At 39.0% G+C, this 18,175-nt stretch overlaps 1 protein-coding gene across 1 annotated transcript; it reads left to right on the top strand.

Moving 5' to 3' along the window:
* The first annotated feature begins 1,229 nt into the window (after positions 1 to 1,229).
* LOC308333482 (integrin alpha-M-like) lies at positions 1,230 to 18,074 on the top strand. Its single transcript, XM_080789917.1, has 30 exons — positions 1,230 to 1,354; positions 3,627 to 3,729; positions 3,930 to 4,018; positions 4,434 to 4,504; positions 4,807 to 4,921; positions 5,255 to 5,382; positions 6,291 to 6,436; positions 6,530 to 6,680; positions 7,555 to 7,702; positions 7,856 to 7,926; positions 9,832 to 9,955; positions 10,260 to 10,399; positions 10,785 to 10,937; positions 11,044 to 11,259; positions 11,370 to 11,503; positions 12,188 to 12,327; positions 12,454 to 12,611; positions 12,713 to 12,838; positions 13,098 to 13,171; positions 13,640 to 13,781; positions 13,891 to 13,989; positions 14,154 to 14,233; positions 14,313 to 14,405; positions 14,528 to 14,597; positions 14,723 to 14,821; positions 14,956 to 15,036; positions 15,150 to 15,260; positions 16,169 to 16,282; positions 16,373 to 16,483; positions 17,502 to 18,074. Exons 1-30 carry the CDS (start codon positions 1,309 to 1,311, stop codon positions 17,604 to 17,606), a joined length of 3,438 nt encoding a protein of 1,145 aa, XP_080646043.1. The 5' UTR covers positions 1,230 to 1,308; the 3' UTR covers positions 17,607 to 18,074.
* Positions 18,075 to 18,175: the final 101 nt, after the last annotated feature.

Genomic DNA, 18,175 nt, shown 5'->3' with positions numbered 1-18,175 from the left:
ATAGCAAAATAATGATGTATTGGTTAAATAGAGCAGGGGTTTTCAACTGATTGTGAACGAGGGACCACCACCCTGACTTAGAATCAACCTGGGGACCACTATTGTGTTGGGTGGGGATATGGGCTAAGATTAGTGCTTTTGTAAGTTAACACTTGCTATGCATCCCATGTGTATACATCCCACTGTTTCTCAACCGTTGACTAATACTGGTAAAATGTCCTAATAATAATGACTCAACAGGCCCAGGCGGTGGCGTAACCGTCTGGGCACCCGACTGGTAATCCAGTCGCAGTGTGCCGCGGGTTCGACTCCCGAGCCCGACACGGCCTTTACTGCATGTCATCCCCCCATCTCTCTCCCGTTTCCTGTCAGCCTACTGTCTGTCCCTTAAAAAAAAACCAATCAAAAATATCTAAAAGAATAAATAAAATAATGACTCAACCAGACAATCCGGTGCACTTCCCCCTTCTTGAGATTCTAACTCATCATAGGTCATTCAGTTCACGGTTTCTCAACTAGTGGAAAGAACACAACAAATCAACAAATCCTACCGTACATTAATAAATGCATGGTCAGGGACCACATGCAATACCTCCATGGACCACCAGTGGTCCACGGACCACCTGTTGAAAAGTGAATACAGTTCTACAGATTTCCGAACACCCGATCCGATCGGGACAACCCTATTTATCACCATATAAGTAAGCCTTAGCTTGCCGAGCCATGAGGCCCATATGGCCTGTTTCTGTAGCGTGAGGAAGCTTGATGTACACCCCCTGGACATGACGCTATAGGGACTTGTTTGGTATGACCCGGCTGGGGATCGAACCCTGACTCAGTCTCATGGCGGACACTAACACCATATCGTCACCATATCGCCCAAAACCTAATTGAAAATGTATATTTATACCATGCCATGTCCATTGGCAGGTGTTATTTGTAATAGGGTTTCATAATCTCTCTTCATGCTGTCAAAACTGGCACACTAACTGGCACACTATACTACGAGTACGACAGTTTAACAAAAGAATAGCACACAGTGACACATATGTATGCACTCAGTTTGTATATCAAATTACTCAGCATGACACAGAAAATGTAAATAGTATACATTACATGGCAGCCAAATTTAGAGTCGTGATCCATCAGACATACATTTGTTCCTCTTACTGTCCTCAAACTTCCTCAAAACTTTAAAGCAGAGAATTTCTGCACTTGGTTTCAACATCTCTATCTGCCAGACGTTGCTTCAGCAGTGAAACTAGTTTGATCCTGTTCTGTCAATACAGTAACTGTACTTGAAGTTCAATGTCACTTATGGAGTGGGTCGTTTCTCTCGCAGTTTATCTGTCAGGTAAGACAAAAATGCATTTCCCCCCTCTAATCCTTCTAAATCTTAAAATCTATATTGCTGCCACAATTGTGGAGCTATATACTATACTGTATGAGTCAGTATGGAAAAAGGAAGAAATTACCACAATCTAAAAAAAGAAATCTCAGTGAAGAACTACAACTAAATAAACATCCAACATTATAAAATATTATTAACAAACTTGCACACAGCAGGCAGACCTAGGTAGTCTGGTGTATATAGGGTGTTGTATAACACAGCTTTTCCTCAGTTGCATGGGAGCGTACTCAAGTTCTCTCTGCCTTAAGGCGAGACACCCCAGGTGAATAGGGAAAAAAAGTTAAATAATAGCTATCACAATGAAACTTCTCCAGTTGATTACTTATATTAAAACTAAGACTTTTTGTATTCCAAGTTTTCTGAAATTATATGTTTAAATATGCAAATTAGGCATTATATGCACTAATTTGCATACATTTCGGGACGATAAATCTGAAGATCGGATAAAGCACACATCAGAAAATAGTGTCAACAGGCATAAAAAACCCAATTTTCGGCATGTTTTTAGGTATAAAATGTGATGTAAATCAGGCTGTGAATGATATATCAAGAAATCCATCTGTAAATGTCTGCGGAATATAGTTTTGAATAAGACTGCAACGTTTGGTGTATGTGAGTTCAACTGAAGTGGAGATTCTTTGTCCCAGGTATTTTGAGAAAACGGCCTTTCCAAAACGTTTTATTTGAAGCCACTATTTTGAGACAAAATATCTCATCCAAACCATCATATAATGGCATATATCATTGGAAAGGTCTGGACCTCGAGCTTACTGTAGTCTGATCCAAATATGGTCACTTCCTTTGTACCAACAACCAATCATGAAAATAGAGAGTGAGCAGTAGATGTCTTGGTAGCCTACGTATGTCATATTTACTGCCAGAGTTTCTTAGAAGAGTCTGCACTCTGCACACACTGCCATTGTTTTTAAGCGTTTTTACTAATCTTTCAAGACCCACAGAATATTTTGTTCTATGACTATGTTTATACCAAATATCTCAAAAGAAGTCTCTACTTTCATTGGGGAAAAAGTGTGTAAGGCGATGTTCCGTTTCTTATTGGCATTATTGGCAGCTTGTTTTCAACAAAAATTTACATGGGAACAGAAAGCAGAGAATTCTTTATTTTTATGAATCCTATAATATTATACTGAACTGGCTTGGATGTTTTGTTAACATTTCTTTCCGGGTGTCCTATGATCATAAAGTCCTATAGGGGCCTTCTATGGTAAACACTGGGGGGTGTTGGCGTGCCGAATGGGAAGTGACGAGGCAAGTGTTGTGTGTGTTTCGCCCCGGCGGTCAGAGCTGAGGGTGCAATCCGTCCGGCAGTCAAAGAGGGATATTTCACTTCTTTTTATTTTTTACTTTCGTTTTAGACTTATTTGAACACCCCAGGCAGTTTTTGAGTTGATCGATTTAGTATTTGGATATTTGATATTAATTTTAGCTGCCTCGCCCCCTTCCTATACAAACCCACTGTAGCTCCAAACCAGTGTTTTTTTTAACGTTTTTTTATAGCTTTTTTCATTTATTTTTAGGAAAATATAAAGCATCAGGGAAAGAATATACGGCTCCATGTTTTCGATTAATCTAACATGGTTAAAATGGAGGTTGAAGTTACAATGGGTTTGTATATCAAATATCTAAATACTGAATCAAGCAACTTAAAAGCGGTCTGGGGTGTTCACATAAGCCTCGGTAGACAATGAAATTACCAAACATTTTGAAAGTGAAATATCCCTTTAAGAATATATGATCATGAACCTTAGAGTATATATGAATAGAGAAGACACCCGAGTTCTCCTCCCATCCACTTGCATTAAGTTGCTCAAAAGCGCATGAGGCGATTTCACTCCTCCTTCCGTGTAGGAACAGAGTGCATTCTGGGATGGATCGGCCCCAAACACATGAACGCGCTGCCGTTGACTATCATTGTGCCGTTTGTGAGCGTTCACGTATGAAACATTCGTTCACGTGTCATGGCCCCAAACACATGAACGTGCGCAATGATAGTCAACGGACCAGCGCTGGCTCGAGCTGCAATACCAAATTCGGCCACTATGTCCAAGTCATGAACTCATAACATTAAATTAAAAAATATGCACGCACCGCAGGCACACACCCACCCACCCACCTACCTACCTACTAGTAGGCTACCTACCTACATACCAACCTACCTCTCAATAAAATTTGTGTTGTTTCTTGTTTTCTGCAGTGTTCCAAGATGCATTTGGTTTTAACATTGATCCTGTGGTTTGGAAATCCTTGAGTTCACCTGGCGATGGATTTGGATACAAGGTGGTTCAAAGACAATCAAGGTAAATGAAGACAGAGCATGGATTTGTGTGACTGCACACAAGTCTAAAACACTCATCTTTTATAATACATTTGTACTTTTGCCCATCATACACTTTACTCAAAATGTTCACATCTACTGTACAGTAACTATCTACTATTAGCCATGTGCATAGTTTTCAATACTTTGTTAAAACTTTTGTCACGGATTGCTCTCCTATAGCTTACTGGTCAGTGCACCCCTTTCACAAGGCAGGAGCGGCCAAATATATAAATGTTCTACAGAGTCATGTAGTCCCATGTCTATTGAAGGTAGGCAACATTAACATCAATATAAATGAAGGCTTAATTTAAAATAATTATAATGCTAGTAGTATACCATGTTAATTATTGCACAGAAATGGTCTCAGCTGTAAATATTATTTCCAATTTATTTTAACTTGAGTTTAAAAAAAAAGTAACAGGATTTGTTATTATTTTGTCATAAGAGCAATTGACGTGTCACTTTGTGCAAGTGTATTTCCTGTGTATTTATTTATTGACATGATATGGCCGCAGACTATTAATGTTTAATGTTACTGTATGTTTCACTTATGATGTAACATGAAAGGGATTTTAGTTGTGACTGTAGTTTTTAATGTGGTTGTTTAAACCTATGATACTAAAATTACAATAACACAATTTGAATTAATGCTGACATTTATCTTTTCATCTATTGCGCATACAGTACCAGAGTTTGCAGTCAACATGTCCCTTGGCTTGACAATGACAAATGACCCGACCACAGGAAAGACAATTGTCAGTTCATTAACTACAGCTAAGTTATGCTGTGCTGTTGGAGTCTTTTTGTTGTTTTGAAAACTATAATGTCATAATTTCAACATAAATATTTCAGGGAAATAATGGTTATTATTTCAAAGTAAAAAAAAAAATCCTAAATATTATCTACAAATGTATTTACTAAATGAATTGGCTTATGGAGGAAATTCTCACATTTCTTTCCTCTATTTCTATTTGTGTGTTCAATTTTTAATTTGCATATTTATCCGCAAAACGAAATATTCCATTTTGAGTTCAGACATTCTGTTCTCCCATTGCAGGCATGTGGTCCAACCATTCCAAGAGAGTGCAAAACTATCACCACATACAACGGTGTATGCTTAGAGATTAGTGCGGATGACAATGTTGGATTATCTGTGCCATCATCTCTTGAAGGTATATTGAATTAAATAGAAGTACTGACTGAGAATTGTAAGTCAGTACTGACTGAGAGGTGTAAGTGAAATGGCTTTTGTCTCAGAGTTTAGAAGTTCAGACGCTGTGTTCCTGAGTTCCACACGCATGCAATGCAACAGACAAGTTGAACATTAGCCTATATAGTGAATTTATTATTATATATTGTACAGTACGCATACAGTATACATGAAAATGCTTAAATTATATTAGGTTTTGTAAAAGTTGCTGAAAAACTTTCGAATGCAACAAATAGATGAAGAGCATTCCCATAATCCTTTCTTCTAATATGTCTTATTTCTTTTCTTCTAACAGAGTGTCCTGAGGCAGCAGATATTGCATTCTTACTGGACGGCTCAGGCAGTGTTTCTTCCTCCGATTTCAACACAATGAAGACATTTGTGAAAAGAATGATTGGCTCACTAATGGATAGAGCTACACAGGTGGGACTTGAAGAATTGGCCAATGGTCAAATTATAACTTTAGAAATAGGTCAGTTTTCTTCCAAACTGATTAAAACACGCTGATAAACATAATAACAATGTATTGCTTTTCTCTGCATAATTGTAGAACACTAGATTATGAAACTGGGCACTGTATAATGCCACATAATGAGTACTGTAACAACATGATGTTGCCAAAGAGACTAGGGATGTTCTGTCTGACCCTGTATAGAAGAGAGAATGGTTTTGTTTTCATACATACCTGTATGGGTCAGGGTCAACCACAACTATACATAAGGAGTAATGAACAGCGAGGAGCTCATTATTGAGAAATAAATAAATAATTATGGAACTGGTTAACATTAATATTACTGCAGTATGGACAGCCACATTCACATTGCCATCATTATTGCTGAAAGCAGCAGACTACTGATCATCCTTACCAATTGTCACAAACAATATTTTGTTTCAATATTTTGTTCACAGACAGGAGCCATGCATTGCTGTGGGCAGGTTAATAAGCATCTTGCACCAAAGAGTATAAGTTCCAGGTTTAGAACAGGACTCGGGATATACAGAATGGTACCATTCTAAATGGGGATTTGTTTCCTATATGCGATGCACTGCTCCCCATAGCTGCGAATACGGACAAAGGCCTACAATGCGTAATTTCTGCTCATGCATATATATATATATATATATATATACTGTATATGTTTGGTAGATGAATGTGAAAAGGGCCCAGTTTGAGAAGAAAATAAAGCAGCAGCAAGTTCCTCCGAAAATCGGGAAAATAACTTAATAACTTAACTGCTTATGATTTTTTTCAACCACTCAATTGCTTGACTGTAATTGCAGCATACTGTATATTTCAGTGAATTCAATGTTTTTTGTTTTCTTTTTTGCAGTTCGCAGTTGCCCAGTACTCATCATACCCCACCATCCACTATCATTTTGATAATTTTCACACCTCAGGATCTTGGGGATCTCAAATTGATGGTATTAGTCGACAAAGAGGATCGACGAAAACAGCGGCAGCAATTAGACGGGTTGTGTACGTGTCTTTACGCATTATTGACAAATTATGACAATGCACCTCAATTGTCAAACATTTTATGGCAAGTACAGTTCTTTTGTATTCCAACAGCCAAGGTGTTTTTTTAGGAAATAGAGGATCGAGACAAAACGTGAAGAAGTTCCTGATAGTCATTACTGATGGAGAGTCTACTGATCCAAAAGAATTACCTAATGCTGCTTCTCTCGCTGCAAGTGAAGGCATTGTTCGATTTGCCATTGGGGTAAGTTGTTAGAGTCACTCATCAATTTCAAATGAAGACTTAAACGTATACTGTCTTTTTGTTTTGTTTTACATACTGTACCTGTACAGTAGCTAATACGGCAGAGACTACCTGCCACTGTCACCAGACTTTCCACCTAGGAGGAAAGCCTAGTCTGTGTTCCTAAATCGCCCGTGTGTTCCGGATGATTTAAAAAATAAAAATAAATAATGTTTTGGTAACCCCCTGTTTGTTTTTAGTCTCGCCAGTCGCCAAGAGTTGGAATAAAAGATGGATACACCAAACAAACTATTTCAAGAAGTATACTCATACTCATACTCTATCTGCCACTGATGCAGCTGTTAGAGCCAGAGGGCCTTAACCAACTGTGGCAAAAACATAGCCCAGAGCCAGACATTACAGACATTAGTGTATATATATACTGAACTGATACTAAAGTCTACTCTGTACCATAGAAATACAGAACGTACTTTTCCATTCAAGATTCAAGAGAAACGACTTGACTGGTTGCATCACTGCATGGTGTATGAAATACATTGATTCTCAACCGCAAAGCAATGCAGAAGCTTACAGTATGTCGTTATGTGAACAGCTGAGTGCATCAGAGGGTACACAGTATGCAAACTTCCATAGGACAGATAAGCCACCCCAACCACAGATGTGTATGTGTGTTTCTGTTTCTTACTACTACTCATTTTAATGCTGCTATAATGTAATTAATAAGACAGAACAAAAAAATTACTCTTAACAATAGACACCTTTACCTCCTACGATTAACTACCATGACTATTCATTTCAAAATATGCTCAGTATAGAATCTACAATGAAAGTATCCATGTAATTTATACAGCAGCATGTATCTTGATATCCTAAGGTTGGAAAAGCTTTTAATAAAGCTTCAGCAAAAGCAGAGTTGGACATCATTGCTACCGATCCATCGAAGCACGTGTTTCAAGTGACGAACTTTCAAGCTCTTGACGGAATCAGTGACGCTTTGCAGAACAGCATCTTTCCAATTGAAGGTATATACCGGTAGTTCCAATACATCCAAATAAAATTACCCATCATGAAAATCATCACTTTTTTAGATTGATAATTGAGTTGAGAGATGATATGTGTACAGTATATGTATATATATATCATATCTATATATCTTCTTTTTTTTGTCTTCATAGGATCTCAGAGCGGTGGCTCATTGAAACTGGAAATGGCTCAAGAGGGATTCAGTGCTGCTTATGTACCTGGGGTAATGAAAAACCTGTGCAATATATTTTCATTCGATATGTTTTGTTGACATTTCTTTTTTTTACAATGTTGTCTTTTACACATAGAGCCCCATTTTAGGGCAGGCAAATTGGTGTGAGGTGTTCAGCAGACAGGAAAGATTTAGCGTGTGTGTATTTAGTGTTTAGGGCAGTAGTTCTCAAAGTGGGGTCCATCCAGGAACGCTTTGGTGCAGAGTGGTGACACAACCCAGACAGGCTTGTTTGACTTTGGTATGAAATTATGAATACCTTAACTGGAAATATAAATTATATTTTATTTGTATTCATTCTAATTAACCCACACTTGAACCCGCACATACCATCCGTATGACGAGTATAACTCCTATAAATGAATGACGCTGGGTACAGTATCAAACGCCTTATGACGAGCAGGCTTGTCATAAGGCGTTTGATATCGTTTGCCTCACTGTGTTTCATTTTTGGAACCGCTCTGGTTGCTATGCACGGTTGCCAGGGCCCCACCCGCACTGCTTTTGTTTGTCAATAGCAGTTAGCTTCCGTTTTAGGCCGTGGGTTTTTTTCTCTGAAACTAATGCGCTGTCCATGGTGTTGACCAGATCGGTGATGTTCGGAGGTCTTTTCTGATTATCCGGTGAGCGCGATGGGAACATTGGCGTTTTCTAGAGCAAGGATTGGCTCGGTAGCATTAACACTAATACTTTAGCATCCAAGACGGAAGCCAAAACCGGACGAGAGTCTAGTGGAATAGCCAGAAAACACCCGGCACCCAAGCACCACTACTTTTGTCCACCAGATGGCAATCAATGTGTTTTAATACCCATGTCTGATCAATGGCAAGTTGTCAACACACCCTACATTAGGGATGCCACATGGTGACCATTTGCCCAATCGAATATTCTAAAGCTCTGGCGATTAATAATCGATTAATCGACCCCCCCCCCCCCCAAAAAAATAAAATAAAATAAATAAACTTTTTTTTCTTCTTTTTAATCAATATCAGATAAAACTTTTAAGATTTTATATTATGCACATATTATGCCATGGTCACATAACCATTATATGTTGAGTGCATGCTTTGATGGTTACAGTTTTATAATCAGTTTTGATGAGTAAACCTTTGTGGAGATCTTCTCAGTGCCATTCAGGATGGAAAATGAAATCCATTTGGATTTGGGGAGAAGTAGTTTCATAAGGGGCTGGTATGTATTACTTGATATAAAGAGAACATGTTCAGTTCACTAGTCTACACTCTAGTCTACACCTGCCTTCATTTCATCTGATTGTCTGTCTGGCAGGCACTTAACAAGCGATCGTTAACTGTGTCTGTTAGAGAGAGGGGCAGAGAAGAGTGGCTTTGCTCAACTTGATTTATACTTATATTCTCCACTCTGATGAAGGTACATGTTCGATATATCATGCAGCATTACTTATTAGCCTATATTTTAACTATTAAAAAAATAAATAAATAAAAACATTTTTTTTTTTCCCCGATTTTCGATTATGAAATATTAAAATCGATTTTGGGGACGGCAACACATAATCGAAAAATCGATTATTCGGCGGCATCCCTACCCTACAGTATGACATCATGTGCGCATGTACACTAGTATGGACACCAGAGACAGGGAGAGAGACACTGCACGCCTACTGTAGGTATTGTAGTTTAGCGTTTAGTCTTATTGGTACATTGTACGGTAGTTTTAACAAAATGCACTGGATCTGCTCCATTTTGCACCATGTGATATAATCATATAAATAATAATTACATATTTATACAGATCTGTCGATGTTGTAGAATGTAGATCGATTCTAAAGGAGGTATACACTAACAATTTTCTCCTGAAAGAATTGGAAGTACAGACATTATCCATAAAACACCAGTTTACTGTGCCTATCTATACTAGGGAGAATTCCAAATGGCAGCTGTTGGCGCCTTCCAGTGGAGGGGAAGCTACCAGGACGTCTCAACAGAAGGCCAGAGGGAAGACTTCAAGGAGCTTACTGATATGGATCCTGACAGCTATCTTGGTGAGTACAAAATGAACTTCATATTAAATTACTGTATTGTGTAGTTATTAAATTACTGTATTGTGTATAGTTACCATCATCAAGTAAAGAAATGTCTGTAAGTAATTTAAGATTATAATGTTCAGTCTACATCAGAGACTAGGCGTGGCATTCATAGGATGAGAGTCATCCTATGCAATCATATATTTAGCCCCATTAGGTTTCTTCTCTTTAAGGTCATCAATCAGCATTAGCAACACCTATCGGCACCCCAAGCATATTTATTTCTAATGTTTACTCTGTAGTCTGTGCTGTTTTCTTCTAGGTTACTCCATGGCAATTGGCATGAGAAGTGGTGGCATTCTCACTGTTGTAGGTGCTCCAAGATTTAAACACATGGGGATGGTAATGGTGTTCTCCTCCGAGAGACCCCTCCAAAAGATTGACCCTTCGACAAATCCACAGGTTTGTGCTCAAATTATTATTCACACACAGTACATAAGGAACATGTGTGTGTGTGTGTGTGTGTACGCGCGTATATATATTATCATTTTATTTTTTTGAGGGGCACTAGCCCCTCCTATACACAGGTTTAATGTTTGTCTTGTCTCAACACAAACATTAAATGCCATTAACAATGAACCAGAGTTTTGTCTGAGAAAACCGACATATGCATGTCAGAGGAAAACCTTGACCAATAAGGGACCACGATTCTTATAAACTGCTATTTTGTGATGTAAAAATTGATGTCATAATGTGATGTTGGTATAGCACCCCTCACTTCACATGATTTCTTTCCTAAAAAAAAGTCTGTATTCCTCCTTTGAATGATGATTTCTGGCTTGCTCAGTTTCAGATTGGGGCATATTTCGGGGCAGAGGTTTGTACCATGGATGTGGATCGGAGTGGATACACGGACATAATCCTCATATCTGCTCCTTTATTCACGGAGGAAGATCGAGAGGGCAGGGTCTACGTCTGTAGCCTTACTGGCAGTGGCAGGGTCAGTGCTTTTACTTTCTGACGTCATACATCAGTTTGACCTCAGGTATGAGAATGAATTAAAATTATAATTCTCATTCCTATTGTTTTGTTTGTTTTTTACCCAGAGAGCTGATTGTATATCATCCGATAGACAAGCGGTGCTGAAAGGTGTTGCAGGAGAAAGAGGAAGGTTTGGTTCCTCTCTTGCTCCACTGCCTGACCTCAACAGTGATGGATTCAATGATTTGGCTGTGGGAGCACCACTAGAGAATGGTGGTCAAGGAAGCATCTATATTTTCCATGGTGATGGAAAACGAACAATCAATCCCATGTACTCACAGGTGCATGAGAGTCCAAAAGCTAATCCAGTGGCCATCATGGATTCAACTTTTTGTATTTACTGGACAGGTAATTTGATCACAACATTTTCTTTCCTTTTTTCATCATGTAGAGAATTCCTGCCTCTGATGTCCAGCCTGGACTGCGCTTCTTCGGTCTGTCCATTAGCCAGTCTTCTTTTGACCTCAGTGGAGACAGTCTGCCTGACTTGGCAGTGGGTTCGAAGGGTGCTGTCCTACTACTCAGGTAATGCTTTAAAAAAAAAGAATCACACCCGTGTAAAATGAGGGGCGCTCTTGTCAGCGGACATTTGACATTGCTACATAAGGTGGTCCCTTATTGGCCAAGCGCTCATGTGATTGGTTAGCCGATTTGCTCATTTACATACGACATAAGTTTTCCCTTCAATGTCAATGGCGTTTAATGTTTTGATGTTTATTACGTCATATTTAGCGGAATTATCAGCTCTTATAATCATACATGATCATGCATCATCACATACTGGCCAATAAGAATGCCTGTTGCCTGTGATTGGTTAGCTGATTTGCTCATTTACATATGACGTACATTTTCCCTTCAATGTCAATGTTCTGATGTTTAATTTACGTCATAATTAACGTAATTTCTCCGTTCATTGTCAATGGCAGGTCTATATTGAGACATGTGGGGACAAGATTTAGCGGACATTTGACCCTAATTCCCCTTTTATTGTCAATGGCAAATCTTGAGACGTGTGGAGACAAAGAAGGGGCGCTCCACTGATATTATTTTAATTTGGTTGAGGGTGCGTTGCCCCCTTGTGGCGCACAGTGTTTGTGGAAGGTTTGGTGCGAGTAGGAGCAAAGGTTCCATGGTCGACCCACCCTCTAGGCAATTTTAATTAATAGACGTTTTTCCTTTACTCAAATTGTATTGCTCTCTCATTTCCAGATCTAAGCCAATAGTAATGGTGGAAGCACAGGTGACATTCAGCCCAGACCAGATCCCTACCAACAACTCCTGCAACTCTCCCTTGAACAACACGGCTACAGTCTGTTTCACTATGACTCGCCACTCTACTGTGGAGACAGGTAAATGTCCCCCTAAGTCTATACAGTATACACACACACACACACACACACACACACACACACACACACACACACACTTTTATGTAGGGAGTACTAACTATTTAATGAAAGTCTAAACTGCTCCAGCTCAAGCACAGATAAATTATACGTTGACGGTGGATTCAACCCGTAAGATCCCAAACAACCGTGCTTACATGATGACACCTAAACAACGAGAGGTGTTCAACACTTTTACCCTTGACATGGCAAACACACACTGCTTTTCACACGAATTTCACATTGAGGTAGGTTGGCAACCTGAATATAACCATGCCTTAGAGAATAACAGTAACATTCATGAAGGTTAGACTGTGAATATTTTCATGATAATGATCTGTCTTTGCAGGCTTGTCCAGAGGATGCTCTGAATGAACTGTCTAATGAACTTAGATTCACCTTTGAAGGCATTCCATCTTCAGACAAGCTCAGTCCAAGTCTTGCACGGCAAGCTCAGACAATAACCTATCATCCTGTAAGTTATATTTAAATTACGCCTACGTCTGTCTGTCTGTCTGTCTCATAGATGGAGAGTAGGCAGACTACTCTTGCCAAGAGAGCTTAACAATAGAGAGTAGTAAGCCAGAATGATTATGCCGTTGGTGCAAATTAACCTTTGGCTTCTCTGCTCAGTAGTTCAGGGTAAAACAGCTTGTGAGAACATCGTCTCATCATTACCGTTTGAAATAAAATGTGATTAACACGGTTTACTTCCTCCCTTGTTCCTACGACAGTTAGGGTTTGAGATCAATTGTGGCACTGATGACTTATGTACCGACAACCTCAAAGTTGATTTCAACTTTACCAGGTGAGACATACACATGTCCTAAGAGTGTGGTTACTTTGTTGATTAACCAGTGCTGGTTCCCATAATTTTGTGTGCCAGTTTATAATTTGCAAGTGTACAGGCACCAGGTGGCATAGCAGACATAAATGTTCAGTAATTATTTCAGCAAGATACTATTGCTACCTGGGACAATTCATTCAGGGCTTGAAATCAAAACCAAAACTCCCAAAAGGACAATAATCCTATTTAGAGTCTGAGGGCGTCAGAGAAAGCTTGCCTAGGGTGCAAATTTGGCCAGATCCAGGCCTGTAAATTTGTCTTTTGTTGCAGCTGGGAGGTCACTTTTTACATACTACCTGAACTGTTTTACTGTAGATCACTGAAAAAACTATCTGGGAACCAATTCTATTAAAAAAATAGAAGATACAGGGGAAGCTGAGATGAACCACTAATTCACTCACTTCTCTGTTTTCTCATCATCATAATCAGCTCTACAGAGGTTAGAGTGGGCATAGATGAACTGTTGAACATAATGGTGTCAGTTGAAAACAGAGAAGAGAACTCGTACAACAGCCGTGTCACTCTCACATACCCTCCTGGGCTCTCATACAGGAAGTTCACCATACAGCAGGTAAGGCAGTATTGCCAACGTAACTAACTGACCCTAAGTTCTGTTCAGCCTTAATAAATTGTTCTCATCAATGTGTGATTAACATGCGTTTTTCTTTGTCTTTACCAAGGGAAGTGTAGAATGTACCTCTGTAGACAGTGAGGATGGTTTATCACAGGGGAAGAGTGACTGCACCATTGACAAGCCTATTTTCAAAAGCAATGCCAAGGTTAAACTTTTAGATTTCCAACGTTTCTTATGCTCACACACCTCTGCAAGGACAATCAGATATGAATAAATGTCCAAATTAATGTTCTACTAATTACTGTTAGACAAATACATTGGTTTAAACTACGGTAAGCACTTTCTCTGATTTCTCTCATTCCATTCTAGGCTTTTTTCACCGTCTCCTATGGGATAGATACCAACAGTGAACTTGACAGAAAGATGCTGATCACTGCAAATGCCACAAGGTACTTTGCCTGGTGGAAAACCCTGCACTGTCCTTTCTATTATTATATTATACTAGGAATTATTTCTCTTCCGTTTCAGTGGAAATGCTGAGCATTCCCAAGAAAGTGAACTTTATCAACAGAAGGAGATTGATGTGAAGTACAGCATTTTTCTTTCCATTTCCAATCCAAGGTTTGCGTTGTTTGTCATTCACACAGTACTGTAAATATCTTTAAGTTAAACATTGTATTTATTGGGAGCAGATTCATTCAATTCAATAATTAAATGAAAAATGTGTAATATTTCCAATTCAGTTCACTCAGCTACGCCAATTTTACTTTTGGAAGAAATGATCTTCAGACACGACTTCCACAATCAATTATGGTAAAACATGTTATGAAAATATGTATACGTTCGTCAGTTTAATTCAGCTTTTAGGTTTACTGCTAAGTGATACCAAGGACTACTGTGCATCCCTCTATTTTCTATTGTGTCCTCTGTCCTCTCAGGTTTTGAATTTTGTGAGAGCCTTTAATGTTACTGTGGTCATCAAGATGCCTGTGAGGCTTGGTGATGAAGACATCTGGGTGAATCCTGGTAGTATAGAGGTAACTCACATGGATGGACACTTCAATGCATGATGTTGGAGCTCAAACACACCAACCTTCAAACTGTGACAAACTGTTTCTCATGATTCAGTTCAATTCGTTTTTTTACTTTTTTTTATTTGACCAACTTTCAGATTCCAGACTGCAAGAGATCTAAGGATGAAGAACCTATCATCTCAGATTTTGTGGATAACGTCAAAGAAAATCATACAGTGGTACATATGTTTTGCCCACTGGCAGCTACCATAAAAAAATGTATGACATTTTTTTTCAAAAACTTGCATACTGTACTGCAATTGCTTAGGATTTGTCCTTTAATTGCCCATAGGATTGCTCTGTTGCAACGTGTACAGTGTTCAGATGCAACGTGTTCATGGTTAAAGATCAGCATGACGTTTACAACATCTCTGCTAACCTGAGCTCAGGATGGATCGAGCAGGTAAATGTCTAAAATATGTGGGTTTATTCAACAGTCAACACTTAACCTTATATTTTACAGCTTACTCATTGCCATTTACTGTAGGTAAAGTAATGGAGCTGTATTCAACTACCTCAAGAATAAAAGTTACACTGTGTTGAATCTATAAATAATCATTGATGGGTGAATATATTTTTTACCTTTGCTTAAAGTATATCATATCTTTGGTCGAATTAGCGTAATTCCCATATTTTTCAAATGAAGAAGATGTGAGTCTGCGGCCGCTTCTCGCCTTTATTAAGGCGTGTTACTGGTAATTATTTCCACTATGTTAGATGTTTGTGGGTGTGTGAAATGTAATGTACTCTATAGAGGGTATGTGCATGCATAAAGTGAATGGCAGATCGAGTGGAAAATCGAGTGTCAAAGTGAGTGACAAAGTGAATTTAATGTTGTTTAAAGACATTTAATGCAATCAGATAGGACTTTTCTGTTTGCTAGTATGGACTGTCAAGTCCAGAAAGTAGTTTTTTGCCACTCAGTAGGCATTCCCGCATAACTTCCGTATATGATGATGATGTCACGCGCATACCCTATATTGTCTGCCTGTTTTTTGTGCCGACTGCAGATGTAAATTAGCATCTTTGCTGTTCATTAATATGCACTGTCCCCGTCCCGTCTAAATAAACAAATAAAGTACAGTTAAGAATATGGAATTCCGTGCGTCACTGCTATCACTCCGTGCATCACTACATTTAGCCCTTAGTGACACTCATTTGGCAGAAATGCAACCCAATTCTTGACATTACAACCAACCAACTGACCAACCACTAAAGATCCGAGTTTTGATCCGAGAATAATTAACGCTCTTAATTGTCTCTAACAACGTCTGATGTTCATCCTCTTCCTCCTTTACTTCTGACCCACAGATTGGTCTCCAGTCTGCCAAAATCCGTTTGATCAGCACAGCCACTTTGGAGTATGACAGAAACCAATACATCTTTTTTTCAACAGATTCTAACAACAATCCCCCAGTTCGAAAGGTAATGTCCAGATGTGCATTTCACACTTTGGAACTTTTAGAAGACTTTGAATTGTAAGAAAATGTAATTGTTCTTGTGACCACTCCTCAGATTGTGGCCACAGTAGAGGTGTACACTGAGACAGACCTCACCAACTGGATCATTGGTGGAACTGTGGGAGGACTTGTTCTTTTGGCTTTGATCACTGCTGGCTTATATAAGGTAATAGGCCTACACTGCACTAAAAGCTGTGCCGTGCTCTAGGGCTCAAAGTCTATGTCAAAGTCGTACGATTAGTCACACACGTTACCGCAGTGAAATTAGTTCTCTGCATTTGACCCATTCTTGGAGCGGTGAGCCGCAGCGTGCGCCACGCTCGGGAACCATTAGTTGATGCTGAGTGCCAAGCACGGAGGCATTGGGTCCCATTTTTACAGTCTTTGGTATGACCTGGCCGGGGATCGAACCCCCGACCTCTCAGTTTCAGGGCGGACACTCTGACCACAAGGCCACTGTCTGGCTATAACAACCTGCCAGAATCTTGTACTAACCTTAACCATACCAATCATGGTTTAGAAAACAAGCTCAAATAAGGAACTACACTTTGGCAACTATGATTGATTTGAAACTTAAATGTGCTCAGCAAAGAACGCCACTGATTTTTGTGAGCCAATGGCCAATTAGCCCTTCACTAAGTCCCTCCCCAACCCCTCCTTGTCCAATAGACACGTTTGTCTTTCTCCCCCATAGGGATGCATGTTAAATGACGGGATTTCTCCATATAAATAATCCATCATTTCAGAGCATCAAAATGTCTTCTAAATCTAGTCAACCAGGCCTGCAGTAGGTCATGCTCTGGAGAAATTTGCATGATATTATTTAAATAAACTAGAAATACGAGGAAATGACAGAGGAAGAAATCAACTTTTAACGACTACCGGAGAGGAGTTTTCACACGAAGCAGAAATAAGTTTTACTGTTTTTGTTTGGAGTTGAAAGCGATAGAAGTAATAATAGATCAGATTTAGCGGCCTAGTAATAGTAGTTGTAGCAGCAGTAGTGGACTAGTGGCATTAGTAGTTAGTGCATGCAAATTACTAAAAACACGCAGACAAGGTTGAATAGTGGCGAAGTGGACCTTTAATAATTTGCCATCATTTAGTGATGGAGGCTAATGCTGCATTGCTGTAATTATGATAGTTTTTCTCCTCATGTGTATGTTGCTGTATTCTCCACTCAGGCTGGGTTTTTCAAGAGTCAGTACAAGCAGATGATTGCTGATCAGGGTGGAGAAGGACAAGGTCCTGTAGACGGTGGAGCAGAACCACCAGAGGAACAACAGTGAACACAAGGACACAGATCAAGTTCTCAACCATGTACAGAATGGACTGTATATGTTGTAGTTATTTGTATTGCACTGAATCATTAGTTTCTGTATTGTGTGAGTGGTTAATTTATTCAATGCTCATTGTTACTCATTGGAAAATGGAATTCTTTGCCACTGCTAATAACCAAACTTACACAGAAAGCCCAATTAAATTAAATTAGACCTATTTACTTGTTTCTATGAGACTGTTTGGTGTTAATAATAAATAATTAATAATTTAATAATAATGTATAACTTGTTTGTAAAATCAATGAGGGGATAATGTAATCCTCATGTAACCCCCGTTACTGTAATCCAGATTACACATTTTAAAATGTACTCTAAAACGTTTTTCTTTTACTCTGATTACGTAACGGCGTTACATGTAATCCGTTACTTCCCAACCCTGATTAAGAGTTGTATGTATATAAATACCTTTTGAAAGAAATCAGCTGGAATGATGATTATAAAGTCACTTTAAAGTAAAGTAAAAATGTGTTGTCGTTATGATTTTGGGTTCACTCATAGGAAGATACAGTAGACCATAC

Source organism: Protomyctophum bolini (genome assembly GCF_963924005.1).
Source record: "Protomyctophum bolini genome assembly, chromosome: 18".
Taxonomy (NCBI): Eukaryota; Metazoa; Chordata; class Actinopteri; order Myctophiformes; family Myctophidae; genus Protomyctophum; species Protomyctophum bolini.
Note: the sequence above shows the minus strand (reverse complement) of the source record. Positions and strands in the feature narration are given on the sequence as shown.

Coding starts and splice junctions, on each gene's coding strand:
- LOC308333482 (XM_080789917.1), top strand. CDS start 1,309: ATGTCACTTATGGAGTGGGTCGTTTCTCTCGCAGTTTATCTGTCAG. Junction 12,839..13,097: donor AGACAATAACCTATCATCCT/GTAAGTTATATT, acceptor TTCCTACGACAG/TTAGGGTTTGAGATCAATTG. Junction 13,990..14,153: donor TTTTCAAAAGCAATGCCAAG/GTTAAACTTTTA, acceptor ATTCCATTCTAG/GCTTTTTTCACCGTCTCCTA.